Raw genomic sequence first — 15,172 nt, forward strand, 5'->3', positions numbered from 1 at the left:
AATTTTTGTTGAAATCAAACAAAGTTTAATTTTGGACCCCGATTTGGACCAACTTGAAAACTGGGCCCATAATCAAAAATCTAAATACATGTTTAGATTCAGCATATCAAAGAACCCTAAGAATTCAATTTTTGTTAAAATCAAACTAAGTTTAATTTTGGACCCTTTGGACCTTAATGTAGACCAATTTGAAAACGGTACCAAAAATTAAGAATCTAAATACACGGTTAGATTCGGCATATCAAAGAACCCCAATAATTCAATTTTTGATGAAATCAAACAAAGTTTAATTTTGGACCTTTTGGACCTCAATGTGGACCAATTTAAAAACGGGGCCCAAAATCCAAAAACTAAATACACAGTTAGATTCAGCATATTAAAGAACCCCAAGAATTCAAGAATAAAACCCCATTGAAATTGGTCAAGAAATAAGCAATTTATACAAAGTATCTTCTTTTGCACAACACTGTGCAATTAAATATTTTTTGCTATTGCGCAATACTGTACAATTGACAATTTCTTACTATTGCACAATATTGTGCTATTGGATATTTCTTGCTATTGCGCAATACTGTGCAATTGAAGATTTCTTGCTATTGTGCAATACTGTGCAATTGACAATTTCTTGCTATTGCACAATACTTATTATATAATAATTTACACATCCTGTTTGGTGTGTATCTCCTACCATACCATTATTATTTGCTTTTAAATATAAATCAGAAATAACCAACTTAAAATGGAAAATTTTAAAAGAAAAAAAAAAGGAAAAAAAGAAAAAAAAGGAAAAATACAAAATCCCCCCCCCCCCAAATTTTTTGAACCCCCTTATGATTCATCACCCCCAAACTCAATCCCAGCCTTCCCTTTGTGGTATGGTACCTTGCAGTACAATTTCAGAGAGATCCATACACTTGAACACAAGTTATTGTCTGGAAACTAGAAAAATGCTTATTTTTGGCCTCTTTTTGGCCCCAAATTCCTAAACGTATAGGGCAATTACCCCCAAACTCAAACCCAGCTTTCCCTTTGTGATATGGAACCTTGTAGTACAATTTCAGAAAGATCCATACACTTACACACAAGTTATTGTCCTGAAACTAGAAAAATGCTTACTTTTTGCCCCTTTTTGGCCCCTCATTCCTAAAATATAGAGGCAATTACCCCCATCATCAATCCCAGCCTTCCCTTTGTGGTATGGTACCTTGCAGTACAATTTCAGAGAGATCCATACACTTGAACACAAGTTATTGTCTGGAAACTAGAAAAATGCTTATTTTTGGCCCCTTTTTGGCCCCCAATTCCTAAACGTTTCGGCAATTACCCTCAAACTCAATTCCAGCTTTCCCTTTGTGATATGGAACCTTGTAGTACAATATCAGAAAGATCCTTATACTTACACACAAGTTATTGTCATGAAACTAGAAAAATGCTTGTTTTTTGCCCCTTTTTTGGCCCCTAATTCCTAAAATTTTGAGGCAATTACCCCCAAAATCAATCCCAGCATTCCTTTTGTGATATGGAACCTTGTGGTACAATGTCAGAGAGATCCATACACTAACACACAAGTTATGTCTGGAAGTTACAAAAATGCTTATTTTTGGCCCCTTTTTGGCCCCTAATTCCTTTACTGTTGGTGCCATGACCCCCAAAATCAATCCCAACCTTCCTTTTGTGGTATTGAACCTTGTGGTAAAATTTCATAGAGATCCATTCACTTTAACTAAAGTTAGAGTGCGAAAACCAATGTGTCTTCGGACGACGCCGGACGACAACGACGACGCCAACGTCATACCAATATACGACCACAAAAAATTTTTTGCGGTCGTATAAAAACCAAAAAAGAAGGAGACATGCAAATATTACTGGGAACTAAATGTAAAATGACTTACCTGAGGGTCCATACTCCTCAGTCTTCTATCAGGTTCAGTCATACCTTTTCTTGTCCTTATTTCATTTCAGTTAAATAAAGAAATACCTAAAAAAATCACATTATGAATCATTACTTCCATAACTATTACATCAATAGCTTATAACAGTAACTTTTGCCAAAAAGAATAAAATTGCTTCGCCGAGCGCAGCTGGATACGACCGCAGAGGTCCAACCCTGAACAGTTGGGGCAAAAATGGACACAATATTTGCGCTTGATACAGGTCTGAATTTGGATTGTAATTAAATATTTGACACAGAATAACTGTAGTCAAAGAACTTAGAATCGGTTATATGATTGAATTGATATTCAATTTTTTGCTTTTGTGCAATACACTTTGCTGTTGCGAATTGACCCCCCCCCCCTCCCACACAAAAAAAATAAATTTACCCTCCTTTTTTTTTTGCTTTTGTGCAATACACTATGCTGTTGCATATTGCCCCCCCCCTTTTTTTTTGCAAAAAAAATAATATTTGAAGAATTTTTCTTTTTAATTTCTGAAATCTGAAATGAGAAAAAATTGACCCCCCACAATATAATTTCTTTTTACCCCCCCCCAATTTTTTTTCCACCTCCATTACCCCCCCCCCCCCCCCCCCCCCAAAAAAAAATTCTTTCCCTCAAGATATGGCCATAATCTCAATTCAAATTTCCAATGGAGTTTGCAACCATAATTACCCATTTAAATACATCATAAAAGTCTTAAAACAGAAAATGACATACATAATCATGGCTATAATTAATATTCCTTAATAGTAACTTCTAAAAATAAATTGACAGCTTATCATCATCACATAATTTGAAAGCAGTGTGAGGGAGGTAATCGAAACGTTGTTGTTTGGGTTTAGTGGTAGTACTTCGCTTTTGTAAATTATAGAAAGACGTGTGTATATTTCAAACTCTGTTTACTATACTGACTAGAGACGTTATGAATACAATAAGCGTAATAATGATATGATGTTACAATATGTTACTTTAGTTACGTTACAGTCTTTGATGTTAACAATAAGAGTTGCATAAGTTAGTGTCTCTGTTTTGCGGCTAATTTGTAATAGTTGTGTTTGGATTACCTCCCTTACACTGCTTTTAAATTGTCTTAAGTAATTGTCCATTAACCAGGAAACCCTTGTTTTCCCCCTTTTTTGCCCCCAATTCCTAAACGGTTTGAGCCATAACCCCCCAAAGCAAATCCTAACCATCCCTTTGTGGTATGGAAACTTGTGGTATAATTTCAGAGAGATCCATACACCATTCCACAAGTTATTGTCTGGGAACTAGAAAAATGCTTATTTGGGCCACTTTTTGGCCCCTAATTCCTAAACTGTTAGGACCATAACCCCCTAAATCAACCTTCCTTTTGTGGTTATAAACATTGTTTTTAAATTTCATAGATTTCTATTTAATTATACTAAAGTTATTGTCCGGAAACCAACTGTCTTCGGACGAAGACGTGATACCAATATACGACTGCAAAATTTGTTGCGGTCGTATAAAAACATGATTGATAAAATATAAGAGGGGGGTCAGTAACTTGAAACTCTGACTTGAATGCTATACATGTACATTGAGAAATTATTCATGGCTTTTCTACACATAACATTGTGATTTGTTTTTAACCTCCAAAATAATTAATATGTAACCAATAATGGGACGTTATTTTAATTTAGGGGTACAACAATAAAATTACTCATACATTGTAGGCAAGATTCTGAAACTAAAATTGACTTGTGATGCATTATGTTTTATATCTATTGCTTTGTTAACCATTTCAGCCAAGGAGTTACATAACTAATAAATAGCTTATGTCTCATTAGTCTAGTCTACTCTTGAATAATGCTTAAATATGCACCTGAAGGGAGCAAAAAATGGTAGAGGGGACGATTTTAGTATACAGTGGGTACTACTATCATATTAAAAAGCCTTAAAGTTCAACACCATGGTGGAAATTTTTTTTTTTGCTGTTTGTTTTTCTGGATTTTTCGTACAACATCTTAAAGCAGAAAACAATTTACTGCAAAGGAGTACAATGTATTTTCGATAAGGCCCTACATGTATTTCTGGCTACAATTTCAAACTAGGATTAATTGACCAATATCACAATGAGTCATAGCTAATATACATGTAATAATAACTGGATAGGAAATATGTCTTTTTGTTTAAAATTTATGTACTTGACATCACAAATAGCACTCAATTTGATTTTCAATGAAAATTCAATGAAAACGGGTTAATTTCCATTAATTTTTTAAGACTGGAAAGGTATAGCGCATGCGTTGACAAAAAAGATCTTTTAGCATAAACAAGGAATTATTTGAATCTGGAATAATTTTGAATTCTGGAAAATTGATAAGAAATGTATGATGAAATCTAACCCAATTTAGGAGGGTTAGACGTGCAAGCATGGCTAAGGGGGGTTAGTTAGTTCATACTGAACTATTAGTGAAAGTAACCTGAACCTTAGCCATGCGTGCATGGCTAACCCTATTTAGTTGGGTTAGTTTTCATTATAGTCAACTTTCTAGAATTCAAAATTATTCCAGATTCAAATAATTCCTTGTTCATAATGTTTGTTATAACATTTCAAATATCTGGCTGGAATATTAAGTTTGTGTACGACTGCACTTTATCTCATACCTGTCAACTGACCCGGATCCTGCGGGTGTGACCCGAGATTTTCACAATTCTGAGGGGTCACCCGGAACACACGTTGGGTGACCAAATAACCCGGGAGTTCGGAAAATAACCCGTTTTCACCCAGATTCCTTAGCCTTCAGACTGATTAGATATAAAGTGATTTCAATGAAATACCGGCAAATTCGTAATTCTTCCTGGACAAGAAGTTCAACAAGCTGTGTAAACTCAGCTCAACTGACCCATTTCAGTGCATGGCTTCACTTGACAGTTTTGATGTCAAACACACTGTTAATTAACACCAATTACCTTAGCTTTAGGTCGTAAATAATTTGTGTATTTCAAAGTTGTTTAAAAAATTTAAAAACAACTTGAGTTACTTCCCCTTTTTTGCCAATATACAATATACTCCTTAAACTTATGTTTTTTTTTGTAAAAAGATTAAATCTAAAATGAATTGAATGCGCAAACATATCAGAATAATACTTTTACTATTGTTTCTACCTTAGAACAATTAAAAAATAAAAAATTTGAAAATTACTTTTTTCGTCTCCTTTAATTGTTTAACTTTTTTTTTATTATACTCTAATATCATGGGTTTCAATCTTTAAACGCTGCACAAATATATGTAAAGAAAACACAAATTGGCACATTGTATATCATGGAAAGAATATGAACAGGAATTAAGGCAATATAACCCAAATCTATCAATGGCCTCCAGGTGCAATGAAATAATAATATGTACAATTTTAAATTACTTAACTCTGTGGACATGTTTTGGAAACTTTGATATAAATCATAAGAAAAATGTCCCCTTAATACTGAATTTCAGCTCGAAAAAGTTCGTACGCGTTATTACCTGAGATTTCATTCTTCTATGCAGGTCATCACCTGCATTTTCATTGTCATAGGTTGACAGGTATGCTTTATCTTGTTTCCTAGACCTACATTTGGTTGAAATACATGTACAGACACTTTTGCCAAATTTAGCAAAAATTTTTGGTCTACTTTGGATGTAAAATTCAATGCTTTAAAAAAATACTTTGACAAGAACAGGTCTATCTAACTTTCTTATATGTCTTTTCATCAATTTAAGACATTTTTTAACTTGAAAAATTCAACTTAATAATTGAGTCTATATACATGACCTTTATCGAACATACTCCTTTGAATCAGAGGAGCATATGAGAGGGTAGGAATGGAGTACCCCACATAACAAATAACAGTAAAATATTTGTTAAAATAATATTAACGATAAACATTTTACTCCATTTGACGCTAACAATAGCTACAAAATTAGATTTGACGAATGATGAATAAAATTTAAAGCTCATTTGACGATTAAAGTAGCGAAAAACGGAAGTTTGAAGCTTGTCAATACAGGGCATTCCTACCTTCATATGATTTCTCTCAAATTTGTTTACATGATTAACGAAAAAGTGTGATGATAAATAAAACAAAAACATGCACCAATAACCTTTATAATATAAGGAGCTCATCAGGAACTAAAGGTCAGTTTCTCTTGATAATGTCTAACTGATCTTGATATTTATTCAACACAAAAAATTATAGAAAGGGAGTTAACCTCTACAGTTGGGGAAATTTTGAAGAACATGATTTCTTAATTTTTCTTCGTGTTTGTAATTACTGACGTTTACTACAAGTGAAATTTTGTTCGAGTTTTAAATGTAATTGAACTCGAACTGTTATTCAATGGTTTTATTTTCGTCAGTATACACAGACTCAATAAAGTTAAACTACACAAAATTCAAGACCTAGTTAGTAGTAGGCTCAAGAGTCTTCTCAGTCCAGCTCACTTCTGTTAGTCTCGGGTTTTATCTATCAGTCCGAGAACTCAATCATTTACTTCCTTTTCCGGTTAAATTATCACGTCGGTATCAATGCTAAAAATATGTCTCTTTTAAATCTCAAATAATCATCGTGAAATATAATGTTTGAATTGAAATCAGTTTTGTAAATTGAATTTATAAGCATGATTTTATGACTTATATACACTCTCAATGAAAATAGTTGCTTTACAGAGGAATAAATGTGCTTTTCATACCATGGTCCATCCCTTAGACACTGGTGGTGTCATTTAATTTGGTTAATATATCTTTTAAATGGCTTTATACCATTTCTTTGACTTGTAAGTTTGTCGGTTAGTGTCTATACAGTTTGATCAGAACATGGCAAGTCCTAACTACCAACATAAATTTCCTTGAAAGAGCCTGGTACCCATTCAGGCATTGTGAACATTTTTTTGGGGGGGCGGTAGTTACTGTAGATTATATTAATGTTTAGGAATCTACAGCATTGGATATGAGAAATTTGATCCCAAGCCCGGAGTGATTGTCTGATTTGGCCACTAAAGGCCAAAAGGGATTATGGCAGACATATAATTTCTTCTGACAACAAAATTTGACAGATAGATGTATTCAGAATTGCCCAATCCATTGTACAGGTCAGGAATAACCACCAATTGGTGGATTATACCTCAATTGACGTATAATCCACCAATTGACATATATTGGTATAGACCAATTGACGTATAATGCAAGTATTTTTGTTATAAAATGCTAGTGTGAGATAGGAGCATCATTTTGCAACTTACAACCTATTTTATGACCATTATTGAGTCTTTCGAAAGTTTCAATATTGTCAAAGCCTGCTGCATCTCTTGAGAATGCATGTGTACAACAATTCTTTTGTTGAAACATCTGTACTATTGACCATGATTGACTTTTAATAATGAAAGTCAAGTATTAACAAAGAGCTCCATTCACCTGTGGAGTTGTACTCATAATCACATGACTGCAGACAGTATTAATGTCCATTGACAGGTGATTAGTGGTAAATTTGCCAATCAAGAATTGACAAGATAACGATAGAAGAAACTGCAAATACAATTATAGATTAAATGCAATATGTTATGTCACTATAATAAACTAGGAATGTTTGACATGTTTTCATACAATAATATGATTTTAAGAAAACAATGCTCCATTTTGGTTGAATAATTTGCTTTGAAAAACAAAGAATTATACGTCAATTGGTCTATACCATTATATGTCAATTGGTGGATTATACGTCAATTGGTGGTTATTGACCTGTTGTATAACTCCTAAACCGCTATGTTTTTACACTTCACAATTTACTCTTAACAACCTGTGCAATTAATAAAGTCTTCACCTATGTAGGTGCTTATTAAGTTAAGAAGTTATTAGGATAGAATTTATGGGGATTTCCCACCCAATAAGCTAAAAAAGGTGTATAAACATGCAAAGTTAGGAAAAATATTTGAGATGTCTCCACTTCTGAAACACTAACAGTATTTAAATTTTGTATACCTGTGCTGCCAGGCCTTAAAAATGTTTCCTTCATCACAGGTTTGGCTATACTCCGAGGTGTAAAAACACAGCTGCTTATGTCCAACTATGATGAACCTTAAGTTTAATGACTTGTGCAAATTCTTGGTATCTACCGGTTAAATATAGGGTTGCCTTTCTTTGTTCTGATGATAATCTAATGCCAGTATTAGGGTTTTGTGCTATTTTATTTTATTCCGCAAACTTTAAAGCTCTTGAAAAAAACCCTGAACATGTATTCTCAATTAAAATGATATGTTGACTAAAATGCCAATGTACATGTAATAAAAGAGAAGTGATTTTGCAGATAATAATATTTTTCTAATGATGGTGATTCTAATTTAAACAGCAATGGCGGACGCACCAGCAGCAGCACCAGCCGGTGGTAGAGGAGGCGATAGAGGAGGATTCAGAGGTGGTTTTGGGTCAGGAGAACGTGGTAGGGGTAGAGGAAGAGGGCGTGGACGTGGTCGTGGAAGAGGTAGAGGACGTGGAAATAAAGATGGAGATAAGGAATGGATGCCTGTTACCAAACTGGGACGTCTTGTGAAAGACATGAAGATCAAGTCTCTAGAAGAAATCTATCTATTTTCTTTGCCAATTAAGGTTTGTTTCAAATTGTCGTAATGCTCATGCATGAAAGGGTATTATTTTATGTATGTGGGTCATGATGTTCCTTTTTACCTGAGGTGTGTTATAAAGTTTTACTGAAACAAAAAAGTTTTAAAAATTGATATGACAATTGACATTTACATGTACAGAGTCTGAGAGAAGAAGAATATCTTATTTCAATTAAGGCCCCCAAAGGGCCTACACAATCGACATGACAATAACATTATCATTTCAGATTAAAGCATGTCATTCAGTGATATATGAATTTATTTAGTAAATATTTAAGCAGCTTAAGAAATTTATATATCACTTGATTTTATTGAATGTTATGTTTATTTTAGTACTTGTAGGAAAATTGGGAATTTCTTTGATTTTGAATTTTTTTATCTAGGAATGTGAAATCATTGATTTCTTCTTCCCAAGTACACTTAAGGATGAAGTTTTGAAGATTATGCCAGTACAGAAACAGACCAGAGCCGGACAGAGAACTAGGTTCAAGGTAAGGTCATTTATTGACTACAGCTGGAAAAAAAGTCACCCAGTTATAATGCTTTTGCATTTAATGAATAAAAGTTGCAAGAGTCTATTGAATTAAAAGATGACACTGAATAGAAAACAATATCTTAAGCTTTATTCAAGGTGTATCACTATTAAAAAAAAGTTCATTTGAAATATGTAAAGGTTGAATTACTATCAACTATTTTAACTGTCATGAGAACTCCATAATAGTTCCAACTGTTATTTCTATATAGTTTTGATATCAAGGATTTTATCCACTGCCTTTTAAATTTTTCATTGAAGTGACCAGAGGTCAATAATAGTTGACATTAAATCCTAATGTATTTATTTATAATGCAAAAAAAAAATCTTTTTTATTAACACAATCGGACCTTTAGGTTTTGGAAGTGACAAATTTTCTTTTCAAATTATCCTTATTTAAGAATAAAAATGAATAATTAAATGATTCACAAGACACCAAGAAGTTCAAATGTTAATCATATATTATCTAAAAGCAGTCTTCATGATGAACTTCAAAATCTACAGGCCCGGAGCTCAATTTTTGGAAAATTTTAGTTCGATTCTGTTGGCCTGTAGATATGATTTTTACAGGCCCGAGAGCATTTTACAAGCCTGAGCTACTGGGCCTGTGGTTCAGCGTGAAGACTGTAAAAGTAAGAAATGGAGGTGATAGGAATGGATGACATTTCTATGTGATATTTATTACAGGCTTTTGTTGCTATTGGAGATCATAATGGTCATGTTGGTTTGGGTGTAAAATGCTCAAAGGAAGTGGCAACAGCCATTAGAGGAGCCATCATCTTGGCTAAATTGTCTGTCATCCCTGTCAGGAGAGGATATTGGGGTAACAAGATTGGTAAACCTCATACTGTACCATGCAAGGTAGGTTGTGTAGTCTAAACCAAGAGTAATAATTAAATACCAATAGAAACCATTAATGACTCTAGCACATTTTACTCTTATAAAAGGATTCAAATTTACTTGTGGAAAAAAGGGGGGAGGGGGGTATATAGGAATCATGTCCATGCGTCTTCTCAAAATTGTGTCGAATTGCAGGGGTTCAAATTAAGTGTTGGTCCCAGGTAGGTCTAGGACCTATCCTTTTTAGGAGGGGGCTTTTTATTGTTAGATTTTAATTCAGGGACCTACCATTCTTTACACCAATGCTTTATACAGGACCATTGAATTTCTTGTGGAGGACATTTCACTGAAGATTTCGAATGGTCCTGGACTTTTCATTATTGAAAACAAATTTAAACCCTTGAATTCTTACTTTAGTTTAGAGTGCCTGGAACAGAGTGGGAGTTTGTGCCTGTTAGTATGGGGCGATTAACAGTTTAAATTTATATATCTCTTATTTCTAAATATTTAAAGTTGTGTACATAATATAATACAAAAACCTGATGTAATATTTTCTTTCTAATTATAAGATACATTAGACATGAACATTTGATACAAGTTTGTGACCTTTTTTAAACAAATTGAAAGAGTTTATGGTATATAAATTGTACAAAGTTCATTCTGTGAAAGTAGCCCTGGCTAGATTGTGCATGAACTTAAAAATGGTCTTGAACCCTGTATAAATAAATCGGGGAGAACAATTTTATCTACCATGAAAATATCTAGGCAATGCTAGAGACTTTTTAAAGAAATTTTTGAGACGTATAGAATAAATTGTACTTTTACAGGTTACTGGTAAATGTGGCAGTGTAACTGTAAGACTTATCCCAGCCCCCAGAGGAACAGGCATTGTCAGTGCTCCAGTTCCTAAGAAACTGTTGAACATGGCTGGTATTGAGGATTGCTACACTTCAGCTAGAGGTTGTACAGCAACACTTGGCAACTTCGGTAAGTGTTCTGTCAATTGAATATGGACAACATTGGCTATGATACTGTCATGTGATGCACTGTTTGTTTAAAGGCTAACATGCAAGCTACTATATGTGCTGAATATAATTATTGCATTAACCCAAAACTTTTATTACTGTGCTTATTAATTAAACTCCCAAAATAATCAAATAAGGAAAAATAAGTTGAGCTTACAATAGATTTCAGAAAATTCATTCTTATAAGTTGAATACACTATAGTTATAATTGGCACAGTAAATATTTAAACAAAGATAAAGGAGCTACAACAAGCAAGAAATTTTCAATTTACAGAAATTTAAATTGAAAATTGTATTTTGAAATTATCTCATACCTTGCTAAAATATCAATATCAAATAGCATGATATTGCAATAAAACCTTTAGATACCTTTGATAGAGATCCATTAAACATGCAATGGATATTTTTTTTTTGGGGGTGGGGGGGGGGGGGGGGGTTCTTGCAGAAATATACCATTTGTCATTTTGCCTTTGACATCCTTTATTAAATTTTTTCAAATTTATTTTTCAGCCAAGGCAACATATGCAGCTATAGCCAATACCTATGCTTACCTGACTCCTGATTTGTGGAAAGAAACCACTTTCACCAAGTCTCCATACCAGGAATTCACTGATTATCTGGCAAAGAATCATACAAGAGAAGCAGGCCAGAAACAAGAAGTCAAAGTTTACTAGGACTTAACAACAATAGATACATTGTATCAGAAATAAATTGAATTCATTGAGATTTAATTGCTTTATTTATTTATCTAGCTCACTGGCTGTGACGAAAATTTAAATCTGTCTTGATAAAACTTGACCCACCTAAAAATGAAACTTGAAACAAAATGATTCATGGGTTGTCTTGTTGCAAATTGTTTCCAGACATTGCAACACCTACTGAAATAGGAACAGGATTGAAATAAACAATTTTATTTCATGATTCTAAATTAAATAATAATATGACGTCTTAATTATGCTTTGTAAACAAAGCCGAGTTCTAATAAGCACAAATATTTTTGACACGCGCATAAATTTACTGTTTACATTCTCGTTATTTTCATTTTATCCTAATAAAATATGTATATTTTAGCTGCTTATATAAAATTTTATTATGTAATGTTATAAAAACATCATATATTTTATTCCCTGCTATTAGTTTTTATACGCCTGTTTACGGGACGTATTATGGTATACCATTGTCTTTCCATCCCTCTTCAATAACTAAAGAACGCTGTAACCCATTTGCATGAAACTTTGGTGAATTGTTTATATCTTGACGTAATCTCCCTTTCGATTTTTATAAATCTTAGAATTTATGTTTCAGAGTTATGGGATTAATTCATGAACAAGGGGGGATTTTCCAGTTTTTCGGACAATAACTCAAAAGTGCTTTGATCAGTTTTCATGAAACTTTAGTGACTGTTTTTAAAATAACCTCCCTTCAATTTTTTTATAAATTTCTGATATGACATTGAGGAGTTTTGCAACTTTATTCTTTTAAAAAGCGACGGGCATATCATGCGCTCATTGTGCAGCTCTTTATTTAACATGTTAAATATGAAAAAGTAATCTACATACTTCATGGGAAGGAAATGGGAACAGCCAAATATTCCTAAGGTATTTATCCAATTAGAATCGACTGCTCAGTGTAAAATATTGACAAATATAATGACGTGTATTGACTACCATGTCAAAATGAGCATAGAGCATGACATGAACTTGAAGGGATTATTTCTAAATAAATAACTGCAATACCTTGAATTATTTGATAATCAAAGCAGCTTCCATCATACATACCTGAAATATTTCAAGACCTAAATAGTGATATTCTGATGGTTTATGCAGAACCCTCTGGCTAAAGTGTTCATTTTCAAACTATTTTGCAGATAGTAATGTTTTTATACGACTGCAAAATTTCTAATTCTTGTATAAACTGCTTATTTCTTGACCAATTTCAATGGGGTTTAATTCAGTCCTGAATTCTTGGGGTTTTTTATGCCCCCGCCAAAGCGGAGGGGGCATTAAGTTTTACCCTTGTCCATCCGTACGTCCCAAAGTTGGTTTCGGTTCTCTAACTTTAGTTTGCCTCAACCAAATGTTATGAAACTTATACACAATGCTTATTACCACTGAATACAGATCAAGTTTGAATTTTGGTGGCGTCACTTTTACCGTTCTAGAGTTATGCTCCTTTTCAAATGGACCATTCTCTAACTTAAGTTTGCCTCAACCAAATGTTATGAAACTTATACACAATGCTTATTACCACAATATACAGATCAAGTTTGAATTTTGGTGCCGTTACTTTTACTGTTCTACAGTTTATCTTTACAAATGGAAAAATTGTTAAATTTTTCTCTGTTTAGCTCACCCTTTTCTCATCACTTGGCGTCCGTCGTCCGTAAACTTTTACAAAAATATTCTCCTCTGAAACCACTGGGCCAAATTTAACCAAACTTGGCCACAATCATCATTAGGGTATCTATTTTAAAAAATGTGTCCGATGACCCCGCCAACCAACCAAGATGGCCGCCATGGCTAAAAATAGAACATAAGGGTAAAATGTATATTTTGGCTTATATCTCTGAAATCAAAGCATTTAGAGTAAATCTGACAGGGTAAAACTGATTATCAGGTCAAGATGTATCTGCCCTGAAATTTTCTGACAAATCTGACAACCTGTTGTTGGGTTGCTGTCCCTGAATTGGTAATTTTAAGGAAATTTTGCAGTTTTTATACCACCGCAAAAAAAATTTTGTGGTCGTATATTGGTATGACATTGGCGTTGTCGTCCGAACATAAGGTTCAATACCACAAAAGGAAGGTTGGGATTGATTTTAGGGGTTATGGTACCAACAGTTAAGGAATTAGGGGCCAAAAATAAGCATTTTTGTAACTGCCAGACATAACTTGTGTGTTAGTGTATGGATCTCTCTGACATTGTACCACAAGGTTCCATATCACAAAGGGAATGCTGGGATTGATTTTGGGGGTAATTGCCTCAAAATTTTAGAATTTAGAAATTAGGGGCAAAAAACAAGCATTTTTCTATTTTCATGACAATAACTTGTGTGTAAGTGTATGGATCTTTCTGAAATTGTACTACAAGGTTCCATATCACAAAGGGAAAGCTGGAATTGAGTTTGGGGGTAATTGCCCAAAATGTTTAGGAATAAGGGGCCAAAAGTAAGCATTTCTATAGTTTCCAGACAATAACTTGTGTTCAAGTGTATGGATCTCTCTGAAATTGTACTGCAAGGTACCATACCACAAAGGGAAGGCTGGGATTGATTTTGGGGGTAATTACCTCAAAATTTTAGGAATTGGGGGCCAAAAAACAAGCATTTTTCTAGTTTCAGGACAATAACTTGTGTGTAAGTGTATGGATCTTTATGAAATTGTACAACAAGGTTCCATATCACAAAGGGAAAGCTGGGTTTGAGTTTGGGGGTAATTGCCCTAAACGTTTATGAATTTTGGGCCAAAAAGGGGCAAAAAAACAAGCATTTTCTAGTTTCCAGACAATAACTTGTATTCAAGTGTACGGATCTCTCTGAAATTGTACTGCAAGGCACCATACATTGTAACACAAAGGGAAGGCTGGGATTGAGTTTGGGGTGATGAATCATAAGGGGGTTCAAAAAATTTAAGGGGGGATTTTTTCTTTAAAATTTTCCATTTTAAATTGGTTATTTCTGATTTATATATAAAAGCAAATAATAATGATATGTTAGTTCTTAGACCACATTCATTCTGTGTCAGAAACCTTTGCTATGTCAAATATTTAATCACAATCCAAATTCAGTGCTATATCAAGCTTGAATGTTGTGTCCATACTTGCCCCAACTGTTCAGGGTTCGACCTCTGTGGTCGTATCAAGCTGCGCCCAGCGGAGCATTTTATTGGTTATTATCTTGAATATTATTATAGATAGAGATAAACTGTAAACAGCAATAATGTTCAGTAAAGTAAGACCTACAAATAAGTTGTCATGACCAAAATTGTCAGTCGACCCCTTTAGGAGTTATTGCCCTTTATAGTCAATTTTTCGTAAATTTTTGTAATCTTTTACAAAAATCTTCCTCTCTGGAACTACTGAGACAAATTTAACCATACTTGGCCATAATCATTATTAGAGTATCTAGTTTAAAAAATTTGTCCGATGACCCCGCCTTCCAACCATTATGGCCGACTTGGTTAAAAATAGAACATAGGGGTAAAATGCAGTTTTTATACAACCGCAA

The 15,172-nt window shown here is 33.8% G+C and overlaps 2 protein-coding genes and 1 long non-coding RNA gene across 5 annotated transcripts in view; 1 reads left to right on the top strand and 2 right to left on the bottom strand.

Moving 5' to 3' along the window:
- Positions 1-6,388, bottom strand: part of LOC127708512 (uncharacterized) — a 121,373-nt gene extending 114,985 nt beyond the window's left edge. For all 3 annotated transcript variants that reach the window (XM_052213407.1, XM_052213405.1, XM_052213406.1), the window contains exons 1-2: positions 6,338-6,388; positions 1,893-1,978 (exon numbers count right to left, since the gene is read on the bottom strand). In XM_052213407.1, the coding sequence (XP_052069367.1) occupies positions 1,893-1,934 (42 nt within the window). In that variant the 5' untranslated portion in view covers positions 1,935-1,978; positions 6,338-6,388. The remainder of the gene's footprint in view (positions 1-1,892; positions 1,979-6,337) is intronic.
- A 1,860-nt stretch (positions 6,389-8,248) lies between these two features.
- Positions 8,249-11,673, top strand: LOC127708517 (40S ribosomal protein S2). The gene is made up of 5 exons (XM_052213417.1): positions 8,249-8,536; positions 8,934-9,041; positions 9,770-9,943; positions 10,750-10,909; positions 11,458-11,673. Exons 1-5 carry the CDS (start codon positions 8,282-8,284, stop codon positions 11,619-11,621), a joined length of 861 nt encoding a protein of 286 aa, XP_052069377.1. The 5' UTR covers positions 8,249-8,281; the 3' UTR covers positions 11,622-11,673.
- Positions 11,674-13,793: 2,120 nt separating this feature from the next.
- LOC127708518 (uncharacterized) lies at positions 13,794-14,578 on the bottom strand. Its single transcript, XR_007985293.1, has 2 exons — positions 14,236-14,578; positions 13,794-13,928 (listed from the first exon to the last, which is right to left on the bottom strand). It is a non-coding gene; the product is annotated as an uncharacterized LOC127708518 (long non-coding RNA).
- Between the last annotated feature and the right edge of the window lie 594 nt (positions 14,579-15,172).

The sequence above is a fragment of the Mytilus californianus genome, unplaced genomic scaffold (assembly GCF_021869535.1).
Source record: "Mytilus californianus isolate M0D057914Y unplaced genomic scaffold, xbMytCali1.0.p SCAF_7, whole genome shotgun sequence".
In the NCBI taxonomy this organism is placed as follows: Eukaryota; Metazoa; Mollusca; class Bivalvia; order Mytilida; family Mytilidae; genus Mytilus; species Mytilus californianus.

What these genes read in the sequence shown, in the direction of transcription:
- LOC127708517 (XM_052213417.1), top strand. Translation starts at nt 8,282, where the DNA reads ATGGCGGACGCACCAGCAGCAGCACCAGCCGGTGGTAGAGGAGGCGAT. An exon ending in TATTTTCTTTGCCAATTAAG is followed by an intron (nt 8,537 to 8,933) that starts GTTTGTTTCAAA and finishes TTTTTTATCTAG; the next exon opens with GAATGTGAAATCATTGATTT. An exon ending in GACAGAGAACTAGGTTCAAG is followed by an intron (nt 9,042 to 9,769) that starts GTAAGGTCATTT and finishes TATTTATTACAG; the next exon opens with GCTTTTGTTGCTATTGGAGA.